The sequence below is a fragment of the Salmo salar genome, chromosome ssa28 (genome assembly GCF_905237065.1).
Source record: "Salmo salar chromosome ssa28, Ssal_v3.1, whole genome shotgun sequence".
In the NCBI taxonomy this organism is placed as follows: domain Eukaryota; kingdom Metazoa; phylum Chordata; class Actinopteri; order Salmoniformes; family Salmonidae; genus Salmo; species Salmo salar.
Window position 1 is genome coordinate 40096638 of NC_059469.1, and position 23278 is coordinate 40119915.

The window sequence follows — 23278 nt, forward strand, 5'->3', positions numbered from 1 at the left end:
CCAGGTGTGTGTGTGTACTATTCACCCAGGTGTGTGTGTGTACTATTCACCCAGGTGTGTGTGTGTTACTATTCACCCAGGTGTGTGTGTGTTACTATTCACCCAGGTGTGTGTGTGTTACTATTCACCCAGGTGTGTGTGTGTTACTATTCACCCAGGTGTGTGTGTGTTACTATTCACCCAGGTGTGTGTGTGTTACTATTCACCCAGGTGTGTGTGTGTTACTATTCACCCAGGTGTGTGTGTGTTACTATTCACCCAGGTGTGTGTGTTACTATTCACCCAGGTGTGTGTGTGTTACTATTCACCCAGGTGTGTGTGTGTTACTATTCACCCAGGTGTGTGTGTGTACTATTCATCCAGGTGTGTGTGTGTTACTATTCACCCAGGTGTGTGTGTGTTACTATTCACCCAGGTGTGTGTGTGTACTATTCACCCAGGTGTGTGTGTTTTACTATTCACCCAGGTGTGTGTGTGTTACTATTCACCCAGGTGTGTGTGTGTTACTATTCACCCAGGTGTGTGTGTGTGTACTATTCATCCAGGTGTGTGTGTGTACTATTCACCCAGGTGTGTGTGTGTTACTATTCACCCAGGTGTGTGTGTGTGTTACTATTCACCCAGGTGTGTGTGTGTACTATTCATCCAGGTGTGTGTTACTATTCACCCAGGTGTGTGTGTTACTATTCACCCAGGTGTGTGTGTGTTACTATTCACCCAGGTGTGTGTGTGTTACTATTCACCCAGGTGTGTGTGTGTACTATTCACCCAGGTGTGTGTGTGTTACTATTCACCCAGGTGTGTGTGTGTGTTACTATTCACCCAGGTGTGTGTGTTACTATTCACCCAGGTGTGTGTGTACTATTCACCCAGGTGTGTGTGTGTGTTACTATTCACCCAGGTGTGTGTGTTACTATTCACCCAGGTGTGTGTGTACTATTCACCCAGGTGTGTGTGTGTACTATTCACCCAGGTGTGTGTGTGTACTATTCACCCAGGTGTGTGTGTGTGTTACTATTCACCCAGGTGTGTGTGTGTGTACTATTCACCCAGGTGTGTGTGTTACTATTCACCCAGGTGTGTGTGTGTTACTATTCACCCAGGTGTGTGTGTGTGTTACTATTCACCCAGGTGTGTGTGTGTGTACTATTCACCCAGGTGTGTGTGTGTACTATTCACCCAGGTGTGTGTGTGTGTGTACTATTCACCCAGGTGTGTGTGTGTTACTATTCACCCAGGTGTGTGTGTTACTATTCACCCAGGTGTGTGTGTGTACTATTCACCCAGGTGTGTGTGTGTTACTATTCACCCAGGTGTGTGTGTGTTACTATTCACCCAGGTGTGTGTGTACTATTCACCCAGGTGTGTGTGTGTTACTATTCACCCAGGTGTGTGTGTGTACTATTCACCCAGGTGTGTGTGTTACTATTCACCCAGGTGTGTGTGTGTTACTATTCACCCAGGTGTGTGTGTACTATTCACCCAGGTGTGTGTGTGTTACTATTCACCCAGGTGTGTGTGTGTTACTATTCATCCAGGTGTGTGTGTGTGTACTATTCATCCAGGTGTGTGTGTGTGTACTATTCACCCAGGTGTGTGTGTGTACTATTCACCCAGGTGTGTGTGTGTTACTATTCACCCAGGTGTGTGTGTGTACTATTCACCCAGGTGTGTGTGTGTTACTATTCACCCAGGTGTGTGTGTACTATTCACCCAGGTGTGTGTGTTACTATTCACCCAGGTGTGTGTGTGTACTATTCACCCAGGTGTGTGTGTGTTACTATTCACCCAGGTGTGTGTGTGTACTATTCACCCAGGTGTGTGTGTGTACTATTCATCCAGGTGTGTGTGTGTGTTACTATTCACCCAGGTGTGTGTGTGTACTATTCACCCAGGTGTGTGTGTGTACTATTCACCCAGGTGTGTGTGTGTTACTATTCACCCAGGTGTGTGTGTGTTACTATTCACCCAGGTGTGTGTGTGTACTATTCACCCAGGTGTGTGTGTGTGTACTATTCACCCAGGTGTGTGTGTGTACTATTCACCCAGGTGTGTGTGTGTACTATTCACCCAGGTGTGTGTGTGTGTGTGTGTGTGTGTTACTATTCACCCAGGTGTGTGTGTGTACTATTCACCCAGGTGTGTGTGTGTGTGTGTGTGTGTGTTACTATTCACCCAGGTGTGTGTGTTACTATTCATCCAGGTGTGTGTGTTACTATTCACCCAGGTGTGTGTGTGTACTATTCACCCAGGTGTGTGTGTGTGTTACTATTCACCCAGGTGTGTGTGTGTGTTACTATTCATCCAGGTGTGTGTGTGTACTATTCACCCAGGTGTGTGTGTGTGTGTTACTATTCATCCAGGTGTGTGTGTGTGTGTGTGTGTACTATTCACCCAGGTGTATGTGTACTATTCACCCAGGTGTATGTGTACTATTCACACAGGTGTGTGTGTACTATTCACACAGGTGTGTGTGTGTGTACTATTCACCCAGGTGTGTGTGTACTATATATGTGTGTGTGTTATGAAAGCTTTGTTTTAAGTGTCAGTGTGTGTGTGTGTGTGTGTGTGTGTGTGTGTGTGCTGTGTGTGTGTGTGTGTGAGATGAAAGCTCTGTTTTAAGTGTGTGTGTGTTATGAAAGCTTTGTTTTAAGTGTGTGTGTGTGAGATGAAAGCTCTGTTTAAATCCTGTGTCTGTCTCCAGGTGAGAGCCAGTGTGACGAGGCTACCTGTAACAACGGAGGAACATGTCATGATGAGGGCGACATCTTCCAGTGCAGGTGTTCCCCTGGATGGGAGGGGCTACCTGTAATATAGGTAAATACATCTGGGTGGGAGGGGCTACCTGTAATATAGGTAAATACATCTGGGTGGGAGGGGCTACCTGTAATATAGGTAAATACATCTGGGTGGGAGGGGCTACCTGTAATATAGGTAAATACATCTGGGTGGGAGGGGCTACCTGTAATATAGGTAAATACATCTGGGTGGGAGGGGCTACCTGTAATATAGGTAAATACATCTGGGTGGGAGGGGCTACCTGTAATATAGGTAAATACATCTGGGTGGGAGGGGGGCTACCTGTAATATAGGTAAATACATCTGGGTGGGAGGGGGCTACCTGTAATATAGGTAAATACATCTGGGTGGGAGGGGCTACCTGTAATATAGGTAAATACATCTGGGTGGGAGGGGCTACCTGTAATATAGGTAAATACATCTGGGTGGGAGGGGCTACCTGTAATATAGGTAAATACATCTGGGTGGGAGGGGCAACCTGTAATATAGGTAAATACATCTGGGTGGGAGGGGCTACCTGTAATATAGGTAAATACATCTGGGTGGGAGGGGCTACCTGTAATATAGGTAAATACATCTGGGTGGGAGGGGCTACCTGTAATATAGGTAAATACATCTGGATGGGAGGGGCTACCTGTAATATAGGTAAATACATCTGGGTGGGAGGGGGCTACCTGTAATATAGGTAAATACATCTGGGTGGGAGGGGGCTACCTGTAATATAGGTAAATACATCTGGGTGGGAGGGGGCTACCTGTAATATAGGTAAATACATCTGGGTGGGAGGGGCTACCTGTAATATAGGTAAATACATCTGGGTGGGAGGGGCTACCTGTAATATAGGTAAATACATCTGGGTGGGAGGGGGCTACCTGTAATATAGGTAAATACATCTGGGTGGGAGGGGCTACCTGTAATATAGGTAAATACATCTGGGTGGGAGGGGCTACCTGTAATATAGGTAAATACATCTGGGTGGGAGGGGGCTACCTGTAATATAGGTAAATTAATCTGGGTGGGAGGGGGCTACCTGTAATATAGGTAAATTAATCTGGGTGGGAGGGGGCTACCTGTAATATAGGTAAATACATCTGGGCGGGAGGGGGCTACCTGTAATATAGGTAAATACATCTGGGCGGGAGGGGGCTACCTGTAATATAAGTAAATACATCTGGGTGGGAGGGGGCTACCTGTAATATAGGTAAATTAATCTGGGTGGGAGGGGCTACCTGTAATATAGGTAAATACATCTGGGTGGGAGGGGGCTACCTGTAATATAGGTAAATACATCTGGGTGGGAGGGGCTACCTGTAATATAGGTAAATACATCTGGGTGGGAGGGGGCTACCTGTAATATAGGTAAATTAATCTGGGTGGGAGGGGCTACCTGTAATATAGGTAAATTAATCTGGGTGGGAGGGGCTACCTGTAATATAGGTAAATACATCTGGGCGGGAGGGGGCTACCTGTAATATAGGTAAATACATCTGGGCGGGAGGGGGCTACCTGTAATATAAGTAAATACATCTGGGTGGGAGGGGGCTACCTGTAATATAGGTAAATTAATCTGGGTGGGAGGGGCTACCTGTAATATAGGTAAATACATCTGGGTGGGAGGGGCTACCTGTAATATAGGTAAATACATCTGGGTGGGAGGGGTCTACCTGTAATATAGGTAAATACATCTGGATGGGAGGGGGCTACCTGTAATATAGGTAAATACATCTGGGTGGGAAGGGGCTACCTGTAATATAGGTAAATTAATCTGGGTGGGAGGGGGCTACCTGTAATATAGGTAAATTAATCTGGGTGGGAGGGGGCTACCTGTAATATAGGTAAATTAATCTGGGTGGGAGGGGGCTACCTGTAATATAGGTAAATACATCTGGGGGAGGAGGCTACCTGTAATATAGGTAAACACATCTGGATGGGAGGGGGCTACCTGTAATATAGGTAAATACATCTGGGTGGGAGGGGGCTACCTGTAATAAATGTAAATTAGTCTGGGTGGTAGGGGCTACCTGTAATATAGGTAAATACATCTGGGTGGGAGGGGGCTACCTGTAATATAGGTAAATACATCTGGGTGGGAGGGGGCTACCTGTAATATAGGTAAATACATCTGGGTGGGAGGGGGCTACCTGTAATATAGGTAAATACATCTGGGTGGGAGGGGGCTACCTGTAATATAGGTAAATTAGTCTGGATGGGAGGGGCTACCTGTAATACAGCTGAGTTAGTCCCCTCCTCCCTCCCCTGGCTCTAGACCAATAGGCACTAACCAGGCTGAAACGTGGAGATCCAATAGGACACACTTGCTTTCGCTTTTTTGTTGCACAATGTTTTTAAAGATTTTGCTGAATATGACCCAGATGAACTCACCCTCCTGTCTCTCTCCTCCTCCCTCCTGTCTCTCCTCCTCCTCCTCCTCCTCCTCCTCCCTCCTGTCCCTCTCCTCCTCCTCCCTCCTGTCTCTCTCCTCCTCCCCCCTCCTGTCTCTCTCCTCCTCTTCCCTCCTGTCTCTCTCCTCCTCCTCCCTCCTGTCTCTCTCCTCCTCCTCCCTCCTGCCTCTCTCCTCCTCTTCCTCCCTCCTGTCTCTCTCCTCCTCCTCCTCCCTCCTGTCTCTCTCCTCCTCCTCCTCCCTCCTGTCTCTCTTCTCCTCCTCCTCCCTCCTGTCTCTCTTCTCCTCCTCCTCCCTCCTGTCTCTCTCCTCCTCCTCCTCCCTCCTGTCTCTCTCCTCCTCCCCCTCCTGTCTCTCTCCTCCTCTTCCCTCCTGTCTCTCTCCTCCTCCTCCCTCCTGTCTCTCTCCTCCTCCTCCCTCCTGTCCCTCTCCTCCTCCTCCCTCCCGTCTCTCTCCTCCTCCTCCCTCCTGTCTCTCTCCTCCTCTTCCTCCCTCCTGTCTCTCTCCTCCTCTTCCTCCCTCCTGTCTCTCTCCTCCTCCTCCTCCCTCCTGTCTCTCTCCTCCTCCTCCTCCCTCCTGTCTCTCTCCTCCTCCTCCTCCCTCCTGTCTCTCTCCTCCTCCTCCCCCCTGTCTCTCTCCTCCTCCTCCTCCCTCTCCTCCCTCCTGTCTCTCACCACCTCCTCCCTCCTGTCTCTCTCCACCTCCTCCTCCCTCCTGTCTCTCTCCTCCTCCTCCCTCCTGTCTCTCTCCTCTTCCCCCCCTCCTGTCTCTCTCCTCTTCCCCCTCCTGTCTCTCTCCTCCTCCCCCCTCCTGTCTCTCTCCTCCTCCTCCCTCCTGTCTCTCTCCTCTTCCCCCTCCTGTCTCTCTCCTCCTCCTCCCTCCTGTCTCTCTCATCCTCCTCCTAGCTAAGAACAGCAGCTGTCTCCCTAACCCCTGTGAGTACGGGGGAACCTGTGTTACCAGCGGGGACTCCTTTACCTGCGTCTGCAAGGAGGGCTGGGAAGGAGACACCTGTAAACAGAGTGAGTCCACAACGCAGGCCCCCTGCTTCGAGGAAGATGGCCTTATCTCTGGCGTTACCAAATAAATGTACATGTTATTCAATCATTTAATCCAAAACTGTTGGTCATCAACGAGCGGCGGCTACGTAGCCACGTTGCTCAAGTAAAACTTGGTTTTATTTACTACGCTTGATCGCGCTGCAAGACCCGCCTCTCCCATCTCCGCATTGGTTTATAGGTGCATATACCAACGTGGGTGATTGAGGTCCACACTCCAGTCCAGTTGATGGTGGTAATGCACCTTAAAGTTGGTTACCAACTGACATATAGGAGCATGGTTCTGGATGGGGGAGGAGCAAGGTTCTGGATGGGGGAGGAGCAGGGTTCTGGATGGGGAGGAGCAAGGTTCTGGATGGGGGAGGAGCAAGGTTCTGGATGGGGAGGAGCAGGGTTCTGGATGGGGGAGGAGCAGGGTTCTGGATGGGGGAAGAGCAGGGTTCTGGATGGGGAGGAGCAAGGTTCTGGATGGGGAGGAGCAAGGTTCTGGATGGGGAGGAGCAAGGTTCTGGATGGGGAGGAGCAAGGTTCTGATGGGGGAGGAGCAAGGTTCTGGATGGGGAGGAGCAGGGTTCTGGATGGGGGAGGAGCAAGGTTCTGGATGGGGAGGAGCAAGGTTCTGGATGGGGAGGAGCAGGGTTCTGGATGGGGGAGGAGCTGTGCATTCCTGTCCACATGACAACTTGTTTCTCTTCCCTTCCGTTCTGCTGGTCCCCTTCCTGGGGTCCGTCTCCATATTCTCACATACAACACATGCTCTTTCTAAAGCATGACTTCCCAAACGTTTATGATCGAGTAGGAATAGGGGCAGGGGTGTAGGGGTGTAGCGAGGGTTTTAGGGGTAGGAGTGGGGGTGTAGGGGGTAAGCGAGGTGTAGGGGGTAGGAGCGGGGGTGTGGGGGTAGGAGTGGGGGTGTAGCGAGGTGTAGGGGGTAGTGAGTGGGGGTGTAGGGTGTGCGAGGGGTAGTGAGCGAGGGTGTAGGGGGTAGTGAGCGAGGGTGTAGGGGTAGTGAGCGGGGGTGTAGGGTGTAGGAGTGGGGGTGTAGGGGGTAGGAGTGGGGGTGTAGGGGGTAAGCGAGGTGTAGGGTGTGGCGAGGGTGTAGGGGGTAGTGAGCGAGGGTGTATGGGGTAGTGAGCGAGGGTGTAGGGGGTAGGTGTAGGGGGGTAGGAGTGGGGTGTAGGGTGTAGGAGTGGGGGTGTAGGGGGTAGGAGTGGGGGTGTAGGGTGTAAGCGAGGGTGGAGGCCCTGCTCCTTGTTAGCAGGGCAAGAGGTCACGGTGTTTACAATATAGAGTTAATAACCCAGGTCGTGTGGCGCTAAACACGCCAAGACAGCACACGCTAACACAACCTCTGGACACTCTAGTCTCTCTCCACATGCGTGTGAAATTACCTCCTCTCTCTTTTCCAGATACCAACGACTGTAATCCCCAACCGTGGTAAGTGGAACACATTTCCTCTACTTTGCCCCGTACCGAAGTTCAAATAGTATTTCAAATCGATCAAAAACATTTTCTATAGCCCGCCTGCCTGCCAGATGGGTGGGTTCTGGCCCAGATACATTATTTGAAATGATGGCGAATAGTATTTGAACCCAGGTTTGTTCTGCAGTCTGTACTGAAGTTTCTCACATGCAGTTCGTTCTCTGTCTCTCTCTGCGTCTGTCTCTCTCTGCGTCTGTCTCTCTCTGCGTCTGTCTCTCTCTGCGTCTGTCTCTCTCTGCGTCTGTCTCTCTCTGTCTCTCTCTGCGTCTGTCTCTCTCTGCGTCTGTCTCTCTCTGCGTCTGTCTCTCTCTGCGTCTGTCTCTCTCTGCGTCTGTCTCTCGGTCTCTGTCTCGGTCTCTGTCTCGGTCTGTCTCTCTCTCTGTGCTCCAGTCTAACCCTGTTGTTCTCTGTGCTCCAGTCTAACCCTGTTGTTCTCTGTGCTCCAGTCTAACCCTGTTGTTCTCTGTTCTCCCCCCTAACCCTGTTGTTCTCTGTGCTCCAGTCTAACCCTGTTGTTCTCTGTTCTCCAGTCTAACCCTGTTGTTCTCTGTGCTCCAGTCTAACCCTGTTGTTCTCTGTGCTCCAGTCTAACCCTGTTGTTCTCTGTGCTCCAGTCTAACCCTGTTGTTCTCTGTGCTCCAGTCTAACCCTGTTGTTCTCTGTTCTCCCCCCTAACCCTGTTGTTCTCTGTGCTCCAGTCTAACCCTGTTGTTCTCTGTGCTCCCCCTAACCCTGTTGTTCTCTGTTCTCCTCCCTAACCCTGTTGTTCTCTGTGCTCCAGTCTAACCCTGTTGTTCTCTGTTCTCCTCCCTAACCCTGTTGTTCTCTGTTCTCCTCCCTAACCCTGTTGTTCTCTGTTCTCCTCCCTAACCCTGTTGTTCTCTGTGCTCCTCCCTAACCCTGTTGTTCTCTGTCCTCCCCCCTAACCCTGTTGTTCTCTGTGCTCCAGTCTAACCCTGTTGTTCTCTGTGCTCCAGTCCTAACCCTGTTGTTCTCTGTGCTCCAGTCTAACCCTGTTGTTCTCTGTGCTCCAGTCTAACCCTGTTGTTCTCTGTGCTCCAGTCTAACCCTGTTGTTCTCTGTGCTCCAGTCTAACCCTGTTGTTCTCTGTGCTCCAGTCTAACCCTGTTGTTCTCTGTGCTCCAGTCTAACCCTGTTGTTCTCTGTGCTCCAGTCTAACCCTGTTGTTCTCTGTGCTCCAGTCTAACCCTGTTGTTCTCTGTGCTCCAGTCTAACCCTGTTGTTCTCTGTGCTCCAGTCTAACCCTGTTGTTCTCTGTGCTCCCCCCTAACCCTGTTGTTCTCTGTGCTCCCCCCTAACCCTGTTGTTCTCTGTGCTCCCCCCTAACCCTGTTGTTCTCTGTGCTCCCCCCTAACCCTGTTGTTCTCTGTGCTCCAGTCTAACCCTGTTGTTCTCTGTGCTCCAGTCTAACCCTGTTGTTCTCTGTGCTCCAGTCTAACCCTGTTGTTCTCTGTTCTCCAGTCTAACCCTGTTGTTCTCTGTGCTCCAGTCTAACCCTGTTGTTCTCTGTGCTCCAGTCTAACCCTGTTGTTCTCTGTGCTCCTCCCTAACCCTGTTGTTCTCTGTCCTCCCCCCTAACCCTGTTGTTCTCTGTGCTCCAGTCTAACCCTGTTGTTCTCTGTGCTCCAGTCTAACCCTGTTGTTCTCTGTGCTCCAGTCTAACCCTGTTGTTCTCTGTTCTCCAGTCTAACCCTGTTGTTCTCTGTCCTCCAGTCTAACCCTGTTGTTCTCTGTGCTCCTCCCTAACCCTGTTGTTCTCTGTCCTCCCCCCTAACCCATGAAATGATTCATCATGTCAAATAATGGTAGTACTAGTTATGGTAGTACTAGTTATGGTAGTACTGGTTATGGTAGTACTAGTTATGGCAGTACTAGTTATGGCAGTACTAGTTATGGCAGTACTGGTTATGGTTGTACTGGTTATGGTAGTACTAGTTATGGTAGTACTGGTTATGGTAGTACTGGTTATGGTAGTACTGGTTATGGCAGTACTGGTTATGGCAGTACTGGTTATGGCAGTACTAGTTATGGTAGTACTGGTTATGGTAGTACTGGTTATGGTAGTACTAGTTATGGCAGTACTGGTTATGGCAGTACTAGTTATGGCAGTACTAGTTATGGCAGTACTGGTTATGGTTGTACTGGTTATGGTAGTACTAGTTATGGTAGTACTGGTTATGGTAGTACTGGTTATGGCAGTACTGGTTATGGCAGTACTGGTTATGGCAGTACTAGTTATGGCAGTACTGGTTATGGTAGTACTAGTTATGGTAGTACTGGTTATGGTAGTACTGGTTATGGCAGTACTAGTTATGGTAGTACTGGTTATGGTAGTACTAGTTATGGTAGTACTGGTTATGGTAGTACTAGTTATGGTAGTACTGGTTATGATAGTACTAGTTATGGTAGTACTGGTTATGGTAGTACTAGTTATGGTAGTACTGGTTATGGTAGTACTAGTTATGGTAGTACTGGTTATGGTAGTACTGGTTATGGTAGTACTAGTCATGTTGGATATAGATATCCCCCTGCCCTTCCTAGTTTGATCTATGTCCCAAATTGCACCCTATTCCCTAAATAGAACACTACTTTAGACCAGGACCCATAGGGCTCTGTGTAGAGGATAAGGGTGTCATTTGGGACGTAGGCTGAGAGACTTCAGTTTGACCAAGATGTTTTGATGTTGAACTGAGACTGAACCCTCCCTCTCTCTCTCTCTCCGTCTCCCTCCCTCTCTCTCTCTCTCTGTCTCTCTCTCTCTCTCTCTCTCTCTCTCTCTCTCTCTCTCTCTCTCTCTCTCTCTCTCTCTCTCTCTCCGTCTCTCTCTCCGTCTCTCTCTCCGTCTCTCTCTCCCTCTCTCTCTCCGTCTCTCTCCGTCTCTCTCTCTCTCTCCGTCTCTCTCTCTCTCTCTCTCTCTCTCTCTCCCTCCCTCTCTCTCCGTCTCTCTCTCCGTCTCTCTCTCCCTCTCTCTCTCCGTCTCTCTCCGTCTCTCTCTCCGTCTCTCTCTCCCTCTCTCTCTCCGTCTCTCTCCCCGTCTCTCTCTCTCTCTCTCTCCCTCTCTCTCTCCGTCTCTCTCCGTCTCTCTCCCTCTCTCTCCCTCTCTCTCTCCGTCTCTCTCTCTCTCTCTCCCTCTCTCTCTCCGTCTCTCTCCGTCTCTCTCCCTCTCTCTCCCTCTCTCTCTCCGTCTCTCTCCGTCTCTCTCCCTCTCTCTCCCTCTCTCTCTCCGTCTCTCTCCGTCTCTCTCCCTCTCTCTCTCCGTCTCTCTCCGTCTCTCTCCCTCCGTCTCTCTCCGTCTCTCTCCCTCTCTCTCTCCGTCTCTCTCCCTCTCCTCTCCTCACTTCTCTCCTCTCTCTCTCCGTCTCTCTCCGTCTCTCTCCGTCTCTCTCCCTCTCCCTCACCTCTACTATCTCCCCCTCCTCTCCTCTCCTCACCCCTCCTCCCCTCTCACCCCTTCTCTACTCTCCTCCCTTCTCTCCTCTCCCTCTCCTCTCCTCACCTCTCTACTATCTCCCCCTCCTCTCCTCTCCTCACCCCTCCTCCCCTCTCACCCCTTCTCTACTCTCCTCCCTTCTCTCCTCTCCCTCTCCTCTCCTCACCTCTCTACTATCTCCCCCTCCTCTCCTCTCCTCACCCCTCCTCTCCTCTCTCCCTCCCTCCTCCCCTTCCACCCCTTCTCTACTCTCCTCCCTTCTCTCCTCTCCCCCTCCTCTCTCTTACCCTCCTGTCCTCTCCTCTTCTCCTGTCCTCTCCTCCTTCTCTCTTCTCCTGTCCTCTCCTCTCCTCCCTCCTCCCCTCTCACCCCTTCTCTCCTCTCCTCTCCCCTCCTCTCCTCTCTCCCTCCCTCCTCCCCTCTCACCCCTTCTCCCCTCTCCTCTCCTCTCTCCTCGTCCTCTCCTCCTCTCCAGTTATAACAGTGGGACCTGTGTGGATGGTGATAACTGGTATCGCTGTGAGTGCACTCCAGGGTTCGCTGGACCAGACTGCAGGATCAGTACGTATTAACATGGACTCCCCCTCCTCACCCACCCTGCCTCACCCACCCTGCCTCACTCACCCCACCCTGCCTCACCCCACCCTGCCTCACTCACCCCACCCTGCCTCACCCCACCCTGCCTCACCCCACCCTGCCTCACCCCACCCTGCCTCAACCCACCCTGCCTCAACCCACCCTGCCTCACCCCACCCTGCCTCACCCAAGCTGCCTCACCCCACCCTGCCTCACCCACCCTGCTAGTTAAATAAAGGTTAAAAAACATGTGAGATATTTGATTGTCAGTCCAAAAAATCTAACTTCAAAAGAGTGTCGTTAATAAAGGCATAATGTCAAACATAATTGGATCGTTCCTGACTGCTATAATATGAGTCTCGTGTGTGTGTGTGTGTGTGTGTGTGTGTGTGTGTGTGTGTGTGTGTGTGTGTGTGTGTGTGTGTGTGTGTGTGTGTGTGTGTGTGTGTGTGTGCAGATATCAACGAATGCCAGTCCTCGCCATGTGCCTTTGGTGCTACCTGTGTTGATGAAATCAATGGCTTCCACTGCCTGTGTCCCCAAGACCGATCAGGACCACGTTGTCAGGACGGTAAGGATCTCTGAAAACACTAGGTCACGATCTCTCTCTGTCATAGGATCTCTGAAAACACTAGGTCACGATCTCTCTCTGTCATAGGATCTCTGAAAACACTAGCTCACGATCTCTCTCTGTCATAGGATCTCTGAAAACACGAGCTCACGATCTCTCTCTGTCATAGGATCTCTGAAAACACGAGCTCACGATCTCTCTGTCATAGGATCTCTGAAAACAACTGTACACCGTCTGCTGTTAGCCGGTGTACAGTCGTTTTCGGGGTGTTTTCAGGGTGCTATTCCGGTACCTTCTGGCTAACCGTAGCCTAGGCTAACAGCAGACGGTGTACAGTTGTTTTCAGGGTGCTATTCCGGTACCTTTTGGCTAACCGTAGCCTAGGCTAACAGCAGTAGCCAGGCCTGGCGGCAGGAGTAACACAACCCGTAGCCAGGCCTGGCGGCAGGAGTAACACAACCCGTAGCCAGGACTGGCGGCAGGAGTAACACAACCCGTAGCCAGGACTGGCGGCAGGAGTAACACAACCCATAGCCAGACCGGGGCAGAATAGGGATACAAAATTGAGGGGGCATAATATTCCAACTAAAGGGGCATTGCCCCCCTCGTGTCTCCGGGCCTGCCTATAGCCCATGAGAGAGAAAATGAGCTTGAAAATAAAATGCTCACTTTCTGCGCCCTCAGAACTAAAGGCTACATTTACAGTAACTACATACATTTACAGTGCGCAACTGTAAACAATGACAGCCACGAGCTCAACGACAGCAGCAGGAGCTCAGCGTCAGCCACGCGACGTCTTTAGCAGCAGGAGCTCAACGACGTCTGTAGCAGCAGGAGGTCAACGACGTCTGTAGCAGCAGGAGCTCAACGAAGTCTTTAGCAGCAGGAGCTCAGCGACGTCTGTAGCAGCAGGAGGTCAACGAAGTCTTTAGCAGCAGGAGGTCAGCGAAGTCTTTAGCAGCAGGAGCTCAGCGACGTCTTTAGCAGCAGGAGCTCAGCGACGTCTGTAGCAGCAGGAGCTCAGCGACGTCTCTAGCAGCAGGAGGCCAGCGCACCATAGGCTACAGAAACGCTACATTCTGAAGTTTGTTGTTTTATTAAGTTAAGGGTTTCAAATGTCATGGAACAGGAAACATAACGTGGCTTAATAGGGAGTTGGGCCACCATGAGCCAGAACAGCTTCAATTCATCTTGGCATAGATTCTGGAAGTGTTTCCACTATTTTTGCAGTTATATCCTTGTGTGTAACAATGTAACATCATGGACAATTTCATTTAGACAAAGCGTTTTCATTGTTAAAATTGCTACCTAACAAAAGTTCTCAAATAATGAATACTGTCTCACAAGTGTTTCTCTACTAACGTTCGTTTGGAAATGAAATGATATGCGGATATTCAATTAAATATGCCCATCCCAACTCTTTCAGTCGCTCTCTCTTTCAGTCACTCTCTCTTTCACTCGCTCTCTCTTTGTCGCTCTCTCTTTGTCGCTCTCTCTTTGTCGCTCTCTCTTTCACTCGCTCTCTCTTTCAGTCGCTCTCTCTTTGTCGCTCTCTCTTTGTCGCTCTCTCTTTGTCGCTCTCTCTTTGTCGCTCTCTCTTTCACTCGCTCTCTCTTTCAGTCGCTCTCTCTTTCACTCGCTCTCTCTTTCAGTCGCTCTCTCTTCAGTCGCTCTCTCTTTCAGTCGCTCTCTCTCTGTAACTCTCTCTTTCCTCGCTCTCTCTTTCACTCGCTCTTTACAGTCTATCCTTTACCTTTCGCCTCTATCTTTTTTTTACCTCATTAACTTTCATTTTGATACTTTCTCTTTTCTCTTATCTCGTCACTTTCAACTCTCTCTAAGGTTTTTCAAACCCTTCTACTGTCACTCACTTATTTACATGCACTTCTCCTTTGTCGCATTCTGTACGTCTTTATACCTTGGCCTTCGGTTTCCCTATACTTTCATTGTCGCTCTGTTATATATTCTCTTTATATCAACCAATCATGTCAGCACTTTTTCAACCTTTCACTCGCCTTTCTTTCGCTCTCTCTTTCACTCGCTCTCTCTTAAGTCGCCTCTCTTTCTGTCGCTCTCTCTTTCAGTCGCTCTCTCTTTCAGTCGCTCTCTCTTTCAGTCGCTCTCTTTGTCACTCTCTCTTTGTCACTCTCTGTCACTCTCTCTTTCACTCGCTCTCTCTTTCACTCGCTCTCTCTTTCACTCGCTCTCTCTTTCACTCGCTCTCTCTTTCAGTCGCTCTCTCTTTCTGTCGCTCTCTCTTTCAGTCGCTCTGTCTTTCAGTCGCTCTGTCTTTCAGTCGCTCTGTCTTTCATTCGCTCTCTCTTTCAGTCGCTCTCTCTTTCAGTCGCTCTCTCTTTCAGTCGCTCTGTCTTTCAGTCGCTCTGTCTTTCAGTCGCTCTGTCTTTCAGTCGCTCTCTTTGTCGCTCTCTCTTTCAGTCGCTCTCTCTTTCAGTCACTCTCTCTTTCACTCGCTCTCTTTGTCACTCTCTCTTTGTCACTCTCTGTCACTCGCTCTCTCTTTCAGTAACTCTCTCTTTCAGTAACTCTCTCTTTCAGTCACTCTCTTTCAGTCACTCTCTTTGTCACTCTCTGTCACTCTCTTTCACTCGCTCTCTCTTTCAGTAACTCTCTCTTTCAGTAACTCTCTCAGTAACTCTCTCTTTCAGTCACTCTCTTTGTCTCTTTCAGTCACTCTCTTTCAGTCACTCTCTTTCAGTCACTCTCTTTCAGTCGCTCTCTCTTTCAGTCGCTCTCTCTTTCAGTCGCTCTCTCTTTGTCGCTCTCTCTTTCACTCGCTCTCTCTTTCACTCGCTCTCTCTTTCAGTCACTCTCTCTTTCACTCGCTCTCTCTTTCAGTCACTCTCTCTTTCACTCGCTCTCTTTGTCACTCTCTCTTTGTCACTCTCTGTCACTCTCTTTCAGTAACTCTCTCTTTCAGTAACTCTCTCTTTCAGTCACTCTCTTTCAGTCACTCTCTGTCTCACTCGCTCTCTCTTTCAGTAACTCTCTCTTTCAGTAACTCTCTCTTTCAGTCACTCTCTCTTTCAGTAACTCTCTCTTTCAGTAACTCTCTCTTTCAGTCACTCTCTTTCAGTCACTCTCTTTCAGTCACTCTCTGTCTCACTCGCTCTCTCTTTCAGTAACTCTCTCTTTCAGTAACTCTCTCTTTCAGTCACTCTCTGTCACTCTCTCTTTCAGTAACTCTCTCTTTCAGGAACACTCTCTTTCAGTCATTCTCTTTCAGTCACTCTCTCATGCTCTCACACACACAGTCAGTAGAGATGACATGTACTGCGTGTTAAGTCTTGTGTATGTGTGTTCCAGTGACAGGGAGACCGTGCTCAGGGAACAGTCGTGTCACCCCTGATTTAGCCCAGTGGGATGATGACTGCAACACCTGCCAGTGCTTTAATGGGAAGATTACCTGTACTAGAGTACGTACCTACGCTTATTCTCTTACCTTTATTACCTTTACCTACAGTTGAACTTTACATACACTTAGGTTGGAGTCATTAAAACTCGTTTTTCAACCACCCCACAAATTTCTTGTTAACAAACTATAGTTTTGGCAAGTCGGTTAGGACATCTACTTTGTGCCTGACAAAAGTAATTTTTCCAACAATTGTTTACAGACAGATTATTTCACTTATAATTCACTGTATCACAATTCCAGTGGGTCAGAAGTTTACATACACAAAGTTGACTGTGCCTTTAAACAGCTTGGAAAATTCCAGAAAATGATGTCATGGCTTTAGGACCTTCTGATAGGCTAGTTGACATCATTTGAGTCAATTGGAGGTGTACCTGTGGATGTATTTCAAGGCCTACCTTCAAACTCAGTGTCTCTTTGCTTGTCATCATGGAAAAATCTAAAGATTCAGCCAAGACCTCAGGAAAGAAATTGTAGACCTCCACAAGTCTGGTTCATCCTCGGGAGCAATTTCCAAACGCCTGAAGGTACCACGTTCATCTGTACAAACAATAGTACGCAAGTATAAACACCATGGGACCATGCAGCCGTCATACCGCTCAGGAAGGAGACGCGTTCTGTCTCCTAGAGATGAACATACTTTGGTGTGAAAAGTGCAAATCAATCCCAGAACAACAGCAAAGGACCTTGTGAAGATCCTGGAAGAAACAGGTACAAAAGTATCTATATCCACAATAAAACGAGTCCTATATCGACATAACCTGAAAGGCCGCTCAGCAAGGAAGATGCCACTGCTCCAAAAACCTGATGAAACAAAAATATAACTGTTTGGCCATAATGACCATCGTTATGTTTGGAGGAAAAAGGGGGAGGCTTGGAAGCCAAAGAACACCATCCTAACCGTGAAGCACGGGGGTGGCAGCATCATGTTGTGGGGGTGCTTTGCTGCAGGAGGGACTGGTGCACTTCACAAAACCCCTAGCCAACAGCCAATGGCATCGCACGGCGCAAAATACAAAACCAACTAAAATACCACAATTCAATTTTCTCAAACAATCGACTATTTTACACCATTTTAAAGATAAGACTCTCGTTAATCCAACCACATTGTCCGATTTTCAAAAAGGCTTTACAGTGAAAGCAAAACATTAGATTATGTTAGGAGAGTACATAGACACAAATAATCACACAGCCATTTTCCAAGCAAGCATATATGTCCCATAAACCCAAACCACAGCTAAATGCAGCACTAACCTTTGATGATCTTCATTAGATGACACTCCTAGGACATTATGTTATACAATACATGCATGTTTTGTTCAATCAAGTTCATATTTATATTAAAAACCAGCTTTTTACATTAGCATGTGATGTTCAGAACTAGCATACCCACCGAAAACTTCCGGTGAATTTACTAAATTACTCATGATAAACGTTGACAAAATACATAACAATTATTTTAAGAATTATAGATACAGAACTCCTTTATGCAATCGCGGTGTCCGATTTTAAAATAGCTTTTCGGCGAAAGCACATTTTGCAATATTCTGAGTACATAGCTTGGCCATCACAGGCTAGCTAATTTGACACCCACCAAGTTTGGGGCTCACTAAACTCAGAATTACTATTAGAAAAATTGGATTACCTTTGCTGTTCTTCGTCAGAATGCACTCCCAGGACTTCTACTTCAACAACAAATGTTGTTTTGGTTCCAAATAATCCATAGTTATATCCAAATACCTCTGTTTTGTTCGTGCGTTCAGGTCACTATTCGAAGGGTAATGCGCGAGCGCATTTCGTGACAAAAAAATTACAAATATTCCATTACCGTACTTAGAAGCATGTCAAACGCTGTTTAAAATCAATTTTTATGCGATTTTTCTCGTAAAATAGCGGTAATATTCCAACCGGGCAATTGTATTCATTCAAAGGCTGAAAGAAAAATAATTGAAAAGTCTCGTGAATGCGCATCTCAGTCTCACTGTCCCCAGGCTGACCACTTACAAACAGAGCTGTTGTACTTTGCCCAGAGACAGCAGACACCCCATTCCACTTTCTGGCGGCTTTAGAGAGCCAATGGAAGCCTTAGAAAGTGTCACGTTACAGCACAGATGCTGTAATGTCGATAGAGATGCAACAGAAGGACAACAAATTGTCAGACAGGGCACTTCCTGTATGGAATCTTCTCAGGTTTTGGCCTGCCATATGAGTTCTGTTATACTCACAGACACCATTCAAACAGTTTTAGAAACTTTAGAGTGTTTTCTATCCAAATCTACTAATTATATGCATATTCTAGTTTCTGGGCAGGAGTAGTAACCAGATTAAATCGGGTACGTTTTTTATCCGGCCGTGAAAATACTGCCCCCTATCCCAAAGAAGTTAAGGACAACTAGGTCAAGGTATTGGAGTGGCCATCACAAATCCCTGATCTCAATTCTATATAAAATTTGTTGGCAGAACTGAAAAAGTGTCTGCGAGTAAGGAGGCCTACAAACCTGACTCAGTTACACCAGCTCTGTCAGGAGGAACGGACCAAAATTCACCCAATTTATTGTGGGAAGCTTGTGGAAGGCTACCAAATACTTAAACTTCTGACCCACTGGGAATGTGATGAAAGAAATAAAAGCTGAAATAAATCATTCTCTCTACTATTATTCTGACATTTCACATTCTTAAAATAAAGTGGTGATCCTAACTGACCTAAACTTATATGTAAACTTCCGACTTCAACGGTAGATGTATCTTAGAGGGCTGCAAAACTCAACTACCATTCCCCAAAAAGTTCTAGGTTTTCCAGAAATCCTCGTTAGAGTTCCCAGTTGGAGGATTCCTGGAATCAGGGGGGGAATTATCAGAGAGGGAATCCTCCAACTGGGATTTTTGGAAAACCTGGCATTGTTGGGAAAAGTTACTGGACAATGCCAGGTTTTCCAAAAATCCCAGTTGGAGGATTCCCTCTCTGATAATTCCCCCCCTGATTCCAGGAATCCTCCAACTAGGATTTTTGGAAAACCTGGCATTGTTTGGAAAAGTTACTGGAATTTTGTAACCCTGGTGTCTTGAATACATGTGTCTATTCTCTCCTACATCTCACATTTAGATATTTTTGGTGTTACAGACGTGATGTATTGATTCATTGATTCATCAATTGATTTGATTTCAGATGTGGTGTGGTCTTAGGTCCTGCCGAGTCAGCGGTGGGGTTAAAGGTCACGGTAACGGAGGAGGTGGGGCCGGGTGTCTGTCTGGTCAGAGCTGTGTACCAATCAGGGAGGAGCAGTGTTTCATCCGGCCGTGTCTGGGTCAGGGGGAGTGCCACCCCTCCTCCCCACCGCCCAACAAATGCCACCCAAGCTCCGGTTACCATGACGACGGCTGTGCCAACGTAACACTTATGTTCACCAAAGAGACCATGCCCAAGGTGAGTCAGAGTAGAGAGATGAATTGCCCTCTTTTCTTCCCTACTACCCTTCTACTCAGCAGCTCAGACGCTCTCTAACCTAGGCCCCCTATTCCATATAGTGCACTACTTTTGCCCTAGGAAGCCAGAGATTGAGTTAAGGGGCTATTGGATCACTTTCCCTTTCCTCCTCCACCTTTCTGCTCTCGGCCCGACCGTTCGGCTCTCGGCCCGGCCGTTCTGCTCTCTAACTCAATATGAGCAGTCAACTGATAGATGAAGTTCTCAGAGTGGAGGGAGGAGCTAACTAGCTACTACTGACTGACCGGCTAGAGAACGTGTTCCAGTCCAACTCTACTGACCAGCTAGAGAACGTGTTCCAGTCCAACTCTACTGACCGGCTAGAGAACGTGTTCCAGTCCAACTCTACTGACCGGCTAGAGAACGTGTTCCAGTCCAACTCTACTGACCGGCTAGAGAACGCGTTCCAGTCCAACTCTACTGACCGGCTAGAGAACGTGTTCCAGTCCAACTCTACTGACCGGCTAGAGAACGTGTTCCAGTCCAACTCTACTGACCGGCTAGAGAACGTGTTCCAGTCCAACTCTACTGACCGGCTAGGGAACGTGTTCCAGTCCAACTCTACTGACCGGCTAGGGAACGTGTTCCAGTCCAACTCTACTGACCGGCTAGGGAACGTGTTCCAGTCCAACTCTACTGACCGGCTAGAGAACGTGTTCCAGTCCAACTCTACTGACCGGCTAGAGAACGTGTTCCAGTCCAACTCTACTGACCGGCTAGAGAACGTGTTCCAGTCCAACTCTACTGACCGGCTAGAGAACGTGTTCCAGTCCAACTCTACTGACCGGCTAGAGAACGTGTTCCCCTCTCTCCTCATCCTCTGGTCCCCCTCTCTCCTCATCCTCTGGTCCCCCTCTCTCCTCATCCTCTGGTCCCCCTCTCTCCTCATCCTCTGGTCCCCCTCTCTCCTCATCCTCTGGTCCCCCTCTCTCCTCATCCTCTGGTCCCCCTCTCTCCTCATCCTCTGGTCCCCCTCTCTCCTCATCCTCTGGTCCCCCTCTCTCCTCATCCTCTGGTCTCCCTCTCTCCTCATCCTCTGGTCCCCCTCTCTCCTCATCCTCTGGTCTCCCTCTCTCCTCATCCTCTGGTTCCCCTCTCTCCTCATCCTCTGGTCTCCCTCTCTCCTCATCCTCTGGTCCCCCTCTCTCCTCATCCTCTGGTCCCCCCTCTCTCCTCATCCTCTGGTCCCCCTCTCTCCTCATCCTCTGGTCCCCCTCTCTCCTCATCCTCTGGTCCCCCCTCTCTCCTCATCCTCTGGTCCCCCTCTCTCCTCATCCTCTCTCCTCATCCTCTGGTCCCCCTCTCTCCTCATCCTCTGGTCCCCCTCTCTCCTCATCCTCTGGTCTCCCTCTCTCCTCATCCTCTGGTCCCCCTCTCTCCTCATCCTCTGGTCTCCCTCTCTCCTCATCCTCTGGTCCCCCTCTCTCCTCATCCTCTGGTCCCCCTCTCTCCTCATCCTCTGGTCCCCCTCTCTCCTCATCCTCTGGTCCCCCTCTCTCCTCATCCTTTGGTCCCCCTCTCTCCTCATCCTCTGGTCTCCCTCTCTCCTCATCCTCTGGTCTCCCTCTCTCCTCATCCTCTGGTCCCCCCCTCTCTCCTCATCCTCTGGTCCCCCTCTCTCCTCATCCTCTGTGGTCCCCCTCTCCTCATCCTCTGGTCCCCCTCTCTCCTCATCCTCTGGTCCCCCTCTCTCCTCATCCTCTGGTCCCCCCTTCTCTCCTCATCCTCTGGTCCCCCCCTTCTCTCCTCATCCTCTGGTCCCCCTCTCTCCTCATCCTCTGGTCCCCCTCTCTCCTCATCCTCTGGTCCCCCCTCTCTCCTCATCCTCTGGTCCCCCCTCTCTCCTCATCCTCTGTGGTCCCCCTCTCTCCTCATCCTCTGTGGTCCCCCTCTCCTCATTCTCAACTCAGCTTCTTGGTTTTTGTTCGTATTACCTTTCTGTCTCTAACTGTGGACATATTTAGTGAGCTGGCAAATTTCTGTAGTCTCTACCCTGGTCGCCTGTAGTCTCTACCCTGGTCGCCTGTAGTCTCTACCCTGGTCGCCTGTAGTCTCTACCCTGGTCACCTGTAGTCTCTACCCTGGTCGCATGTAGTCTCTACCCTGGGCACCTGTAGTCTCTACCCTGGGCACCTGTAGTCTCTACCCTGGTCGCCTGTAGTCTCTACCCTGGTCGCATGTAGTCTCTACCCTGGGCACCTGTAGTCTCTACCCTGGTCGCCTGTAGTCTCTACCCTGGTCGCCTGTAGTCTCTACCCTGGTCGCCTGTAGTCTCTACCCTGGGGACCTGTAGTCTCTACCCTGGTCGCCTGTAGTCTCTACCCTGGTCGCCTGTAGTCTCTACCCTGGTCGCCTGTAGTCTCTACCCTGGACGCCTGTTGTCTCTTCCCTGGTCGCCTGTTGTCTCTACCCTGGTCGCCTGTAGTCTCTACCCTGGTCGCCTGTAGTCTCTACCCTGGTCGCCTGACGTCTCTACCATGGGAACCTGTAGTCTCTACCCTGGGCACCTGTAGTCTCTACCCTGGTCACCTGTAGTCTCTACCCTGGGCGCCTGTAGTCTCTACCCTGGTCGCCTGTAGTCTCTACCCTGGTCGCCTGTAGTCTCTACCCTGGGCGCCTGTAGTCTCTACCATGGGCGCCTGTAGTCTCTACCATGGGCTCCTGTAGTCTCTACCCTGGTCGCCTGTAGTCTCTACCCTGGTCGCCTGTAGTCTCTACCCTGGTCACCTGTAGTCTCTACCCTGGTCGCATGTAGTCTCTACCCTGGTCGCCTGACGTCTCTACCATGGGAACCTGTAGTCTCTACCCTGGGCACCTGTAGTCTCTACCCTGGTCGCATGTAGTCTCTACCCTGGGCGCCTGTAGTCTCTACCATGGGCTCCTGTAGTCTCTACCCTGGTCGCCTGTACGCTCTACCCTGGTCGCCTGTAGTCTCTACCCTGGTCGCCTGTAGGCTCTACCCTGGTCGCCTGCAGTCTCTACCCTGGTCGCCTGTAGTCTACCCTGGTCGCCTGTAGTCTCTACCCTGGTCGCCCGCAGTCTCTACCCTGTTTTTCCGACACATTGGTGCGGCTGGCTTCTGGGTTAAGTGAGAAGTGTGTCAAGAAGCAGTGCGGCTTGGCAGGGTCGTGTTTCGGACGACGGCTTTCGACCTACGCCTTTCCTGAGTCCGTAGGGGAGTTGCAGCGATGGCTTAAGACTGTACAGTAACTACCAATTGGGGAGAAAAAGGGGTAAAAGTACAAAAAATGTAATACAGATAAATGAAATATATTTAAAAAAAATATATATGTTTTTATCACATTTATATTAGTATTCAGACCCTTACCTCAGTACTTTGTTGAAGCACCTTTGGCAGAGATTACAGCCTTCAGTCTTCTTGGGTATGACGCTATAAGCTTGGCACCCCTGTATTTGGGGAGTTTCTTCCATTCTTTTCTGCAGATCCTCTCAAGCTCTGTCAGGTTGGATGGGGAGCGTCGCTGCACAGCTATTTTCAGGTCTCTCCAGAGATGTTAGATCGGGTTCAAGTCCGGGCCACTCAAGGACATTCAGAGACTTGTCCCAAAGCCACTCCTGCATTGTCTTGGCTGTGTGCTTAGGGTCGTTGTCCTGTTGGAAGGTGAACCTCCGCCCCAGTCTGAGGTCCAGAGCGCTCTGGAGCAGGTTTTCATCAAGGATCTCTCTGTACTTTGCGCCGTTCATCTTTCCCTCGATCCTGACTAATCTCCCAGTCCCTGCTGCTGAAAAACATCCCCACATCATGATGCTGCCACCACCATGCTTCACTGTAGAGATGGTGCCAGGTTTCCTCCAGACGTGATGCTTGGCATTCAGGCCAAACAGTTCAATCTTGGTTTCATCAGACCAGAGAATCTTGTTTCTCATGGTCTGAGTCCTTTAGATGCCTTTTGGCAAACTCCAAGCAGGCTGTCATATGCCTTTTACTGAGGAGTGGTTTCCATCTGGCCACTCAACAATAAAGGCCTGATTGGTGGAGTGCTGCAGAGATGGTTGTCCTTCTGG

General features: G+C 49.4%; 1 protein-coding gene across 1 annotated transcript in view; it reads left to right on the top strand.

Moving 5' to 3' along the window:
• Positions 1-23278, top strand: part of LOC106589996 (protein jagged-1b) — a 161203-nt gene that overhangs the window by 109189 nt on the left and 28736 nt on the right. The window contains 8 exon segments of the mRNA XM_045710129.1: positions 2705-2808; positions 4697-4712; positions 6106-6222; positions 7668-7695; positions 11667-11752; positions 12225-12338; positions 15663-15772; positions 18935-19192. Coding sequence (XP_045566085.1) covers positions 2705-2808; positions 4697-4712; positions 6106-6222; positions 7668-7695; positions 11667-11752; positions 12225-12338; positions 15663-15772; positions 18935-19192 — 833 coding nt within the window.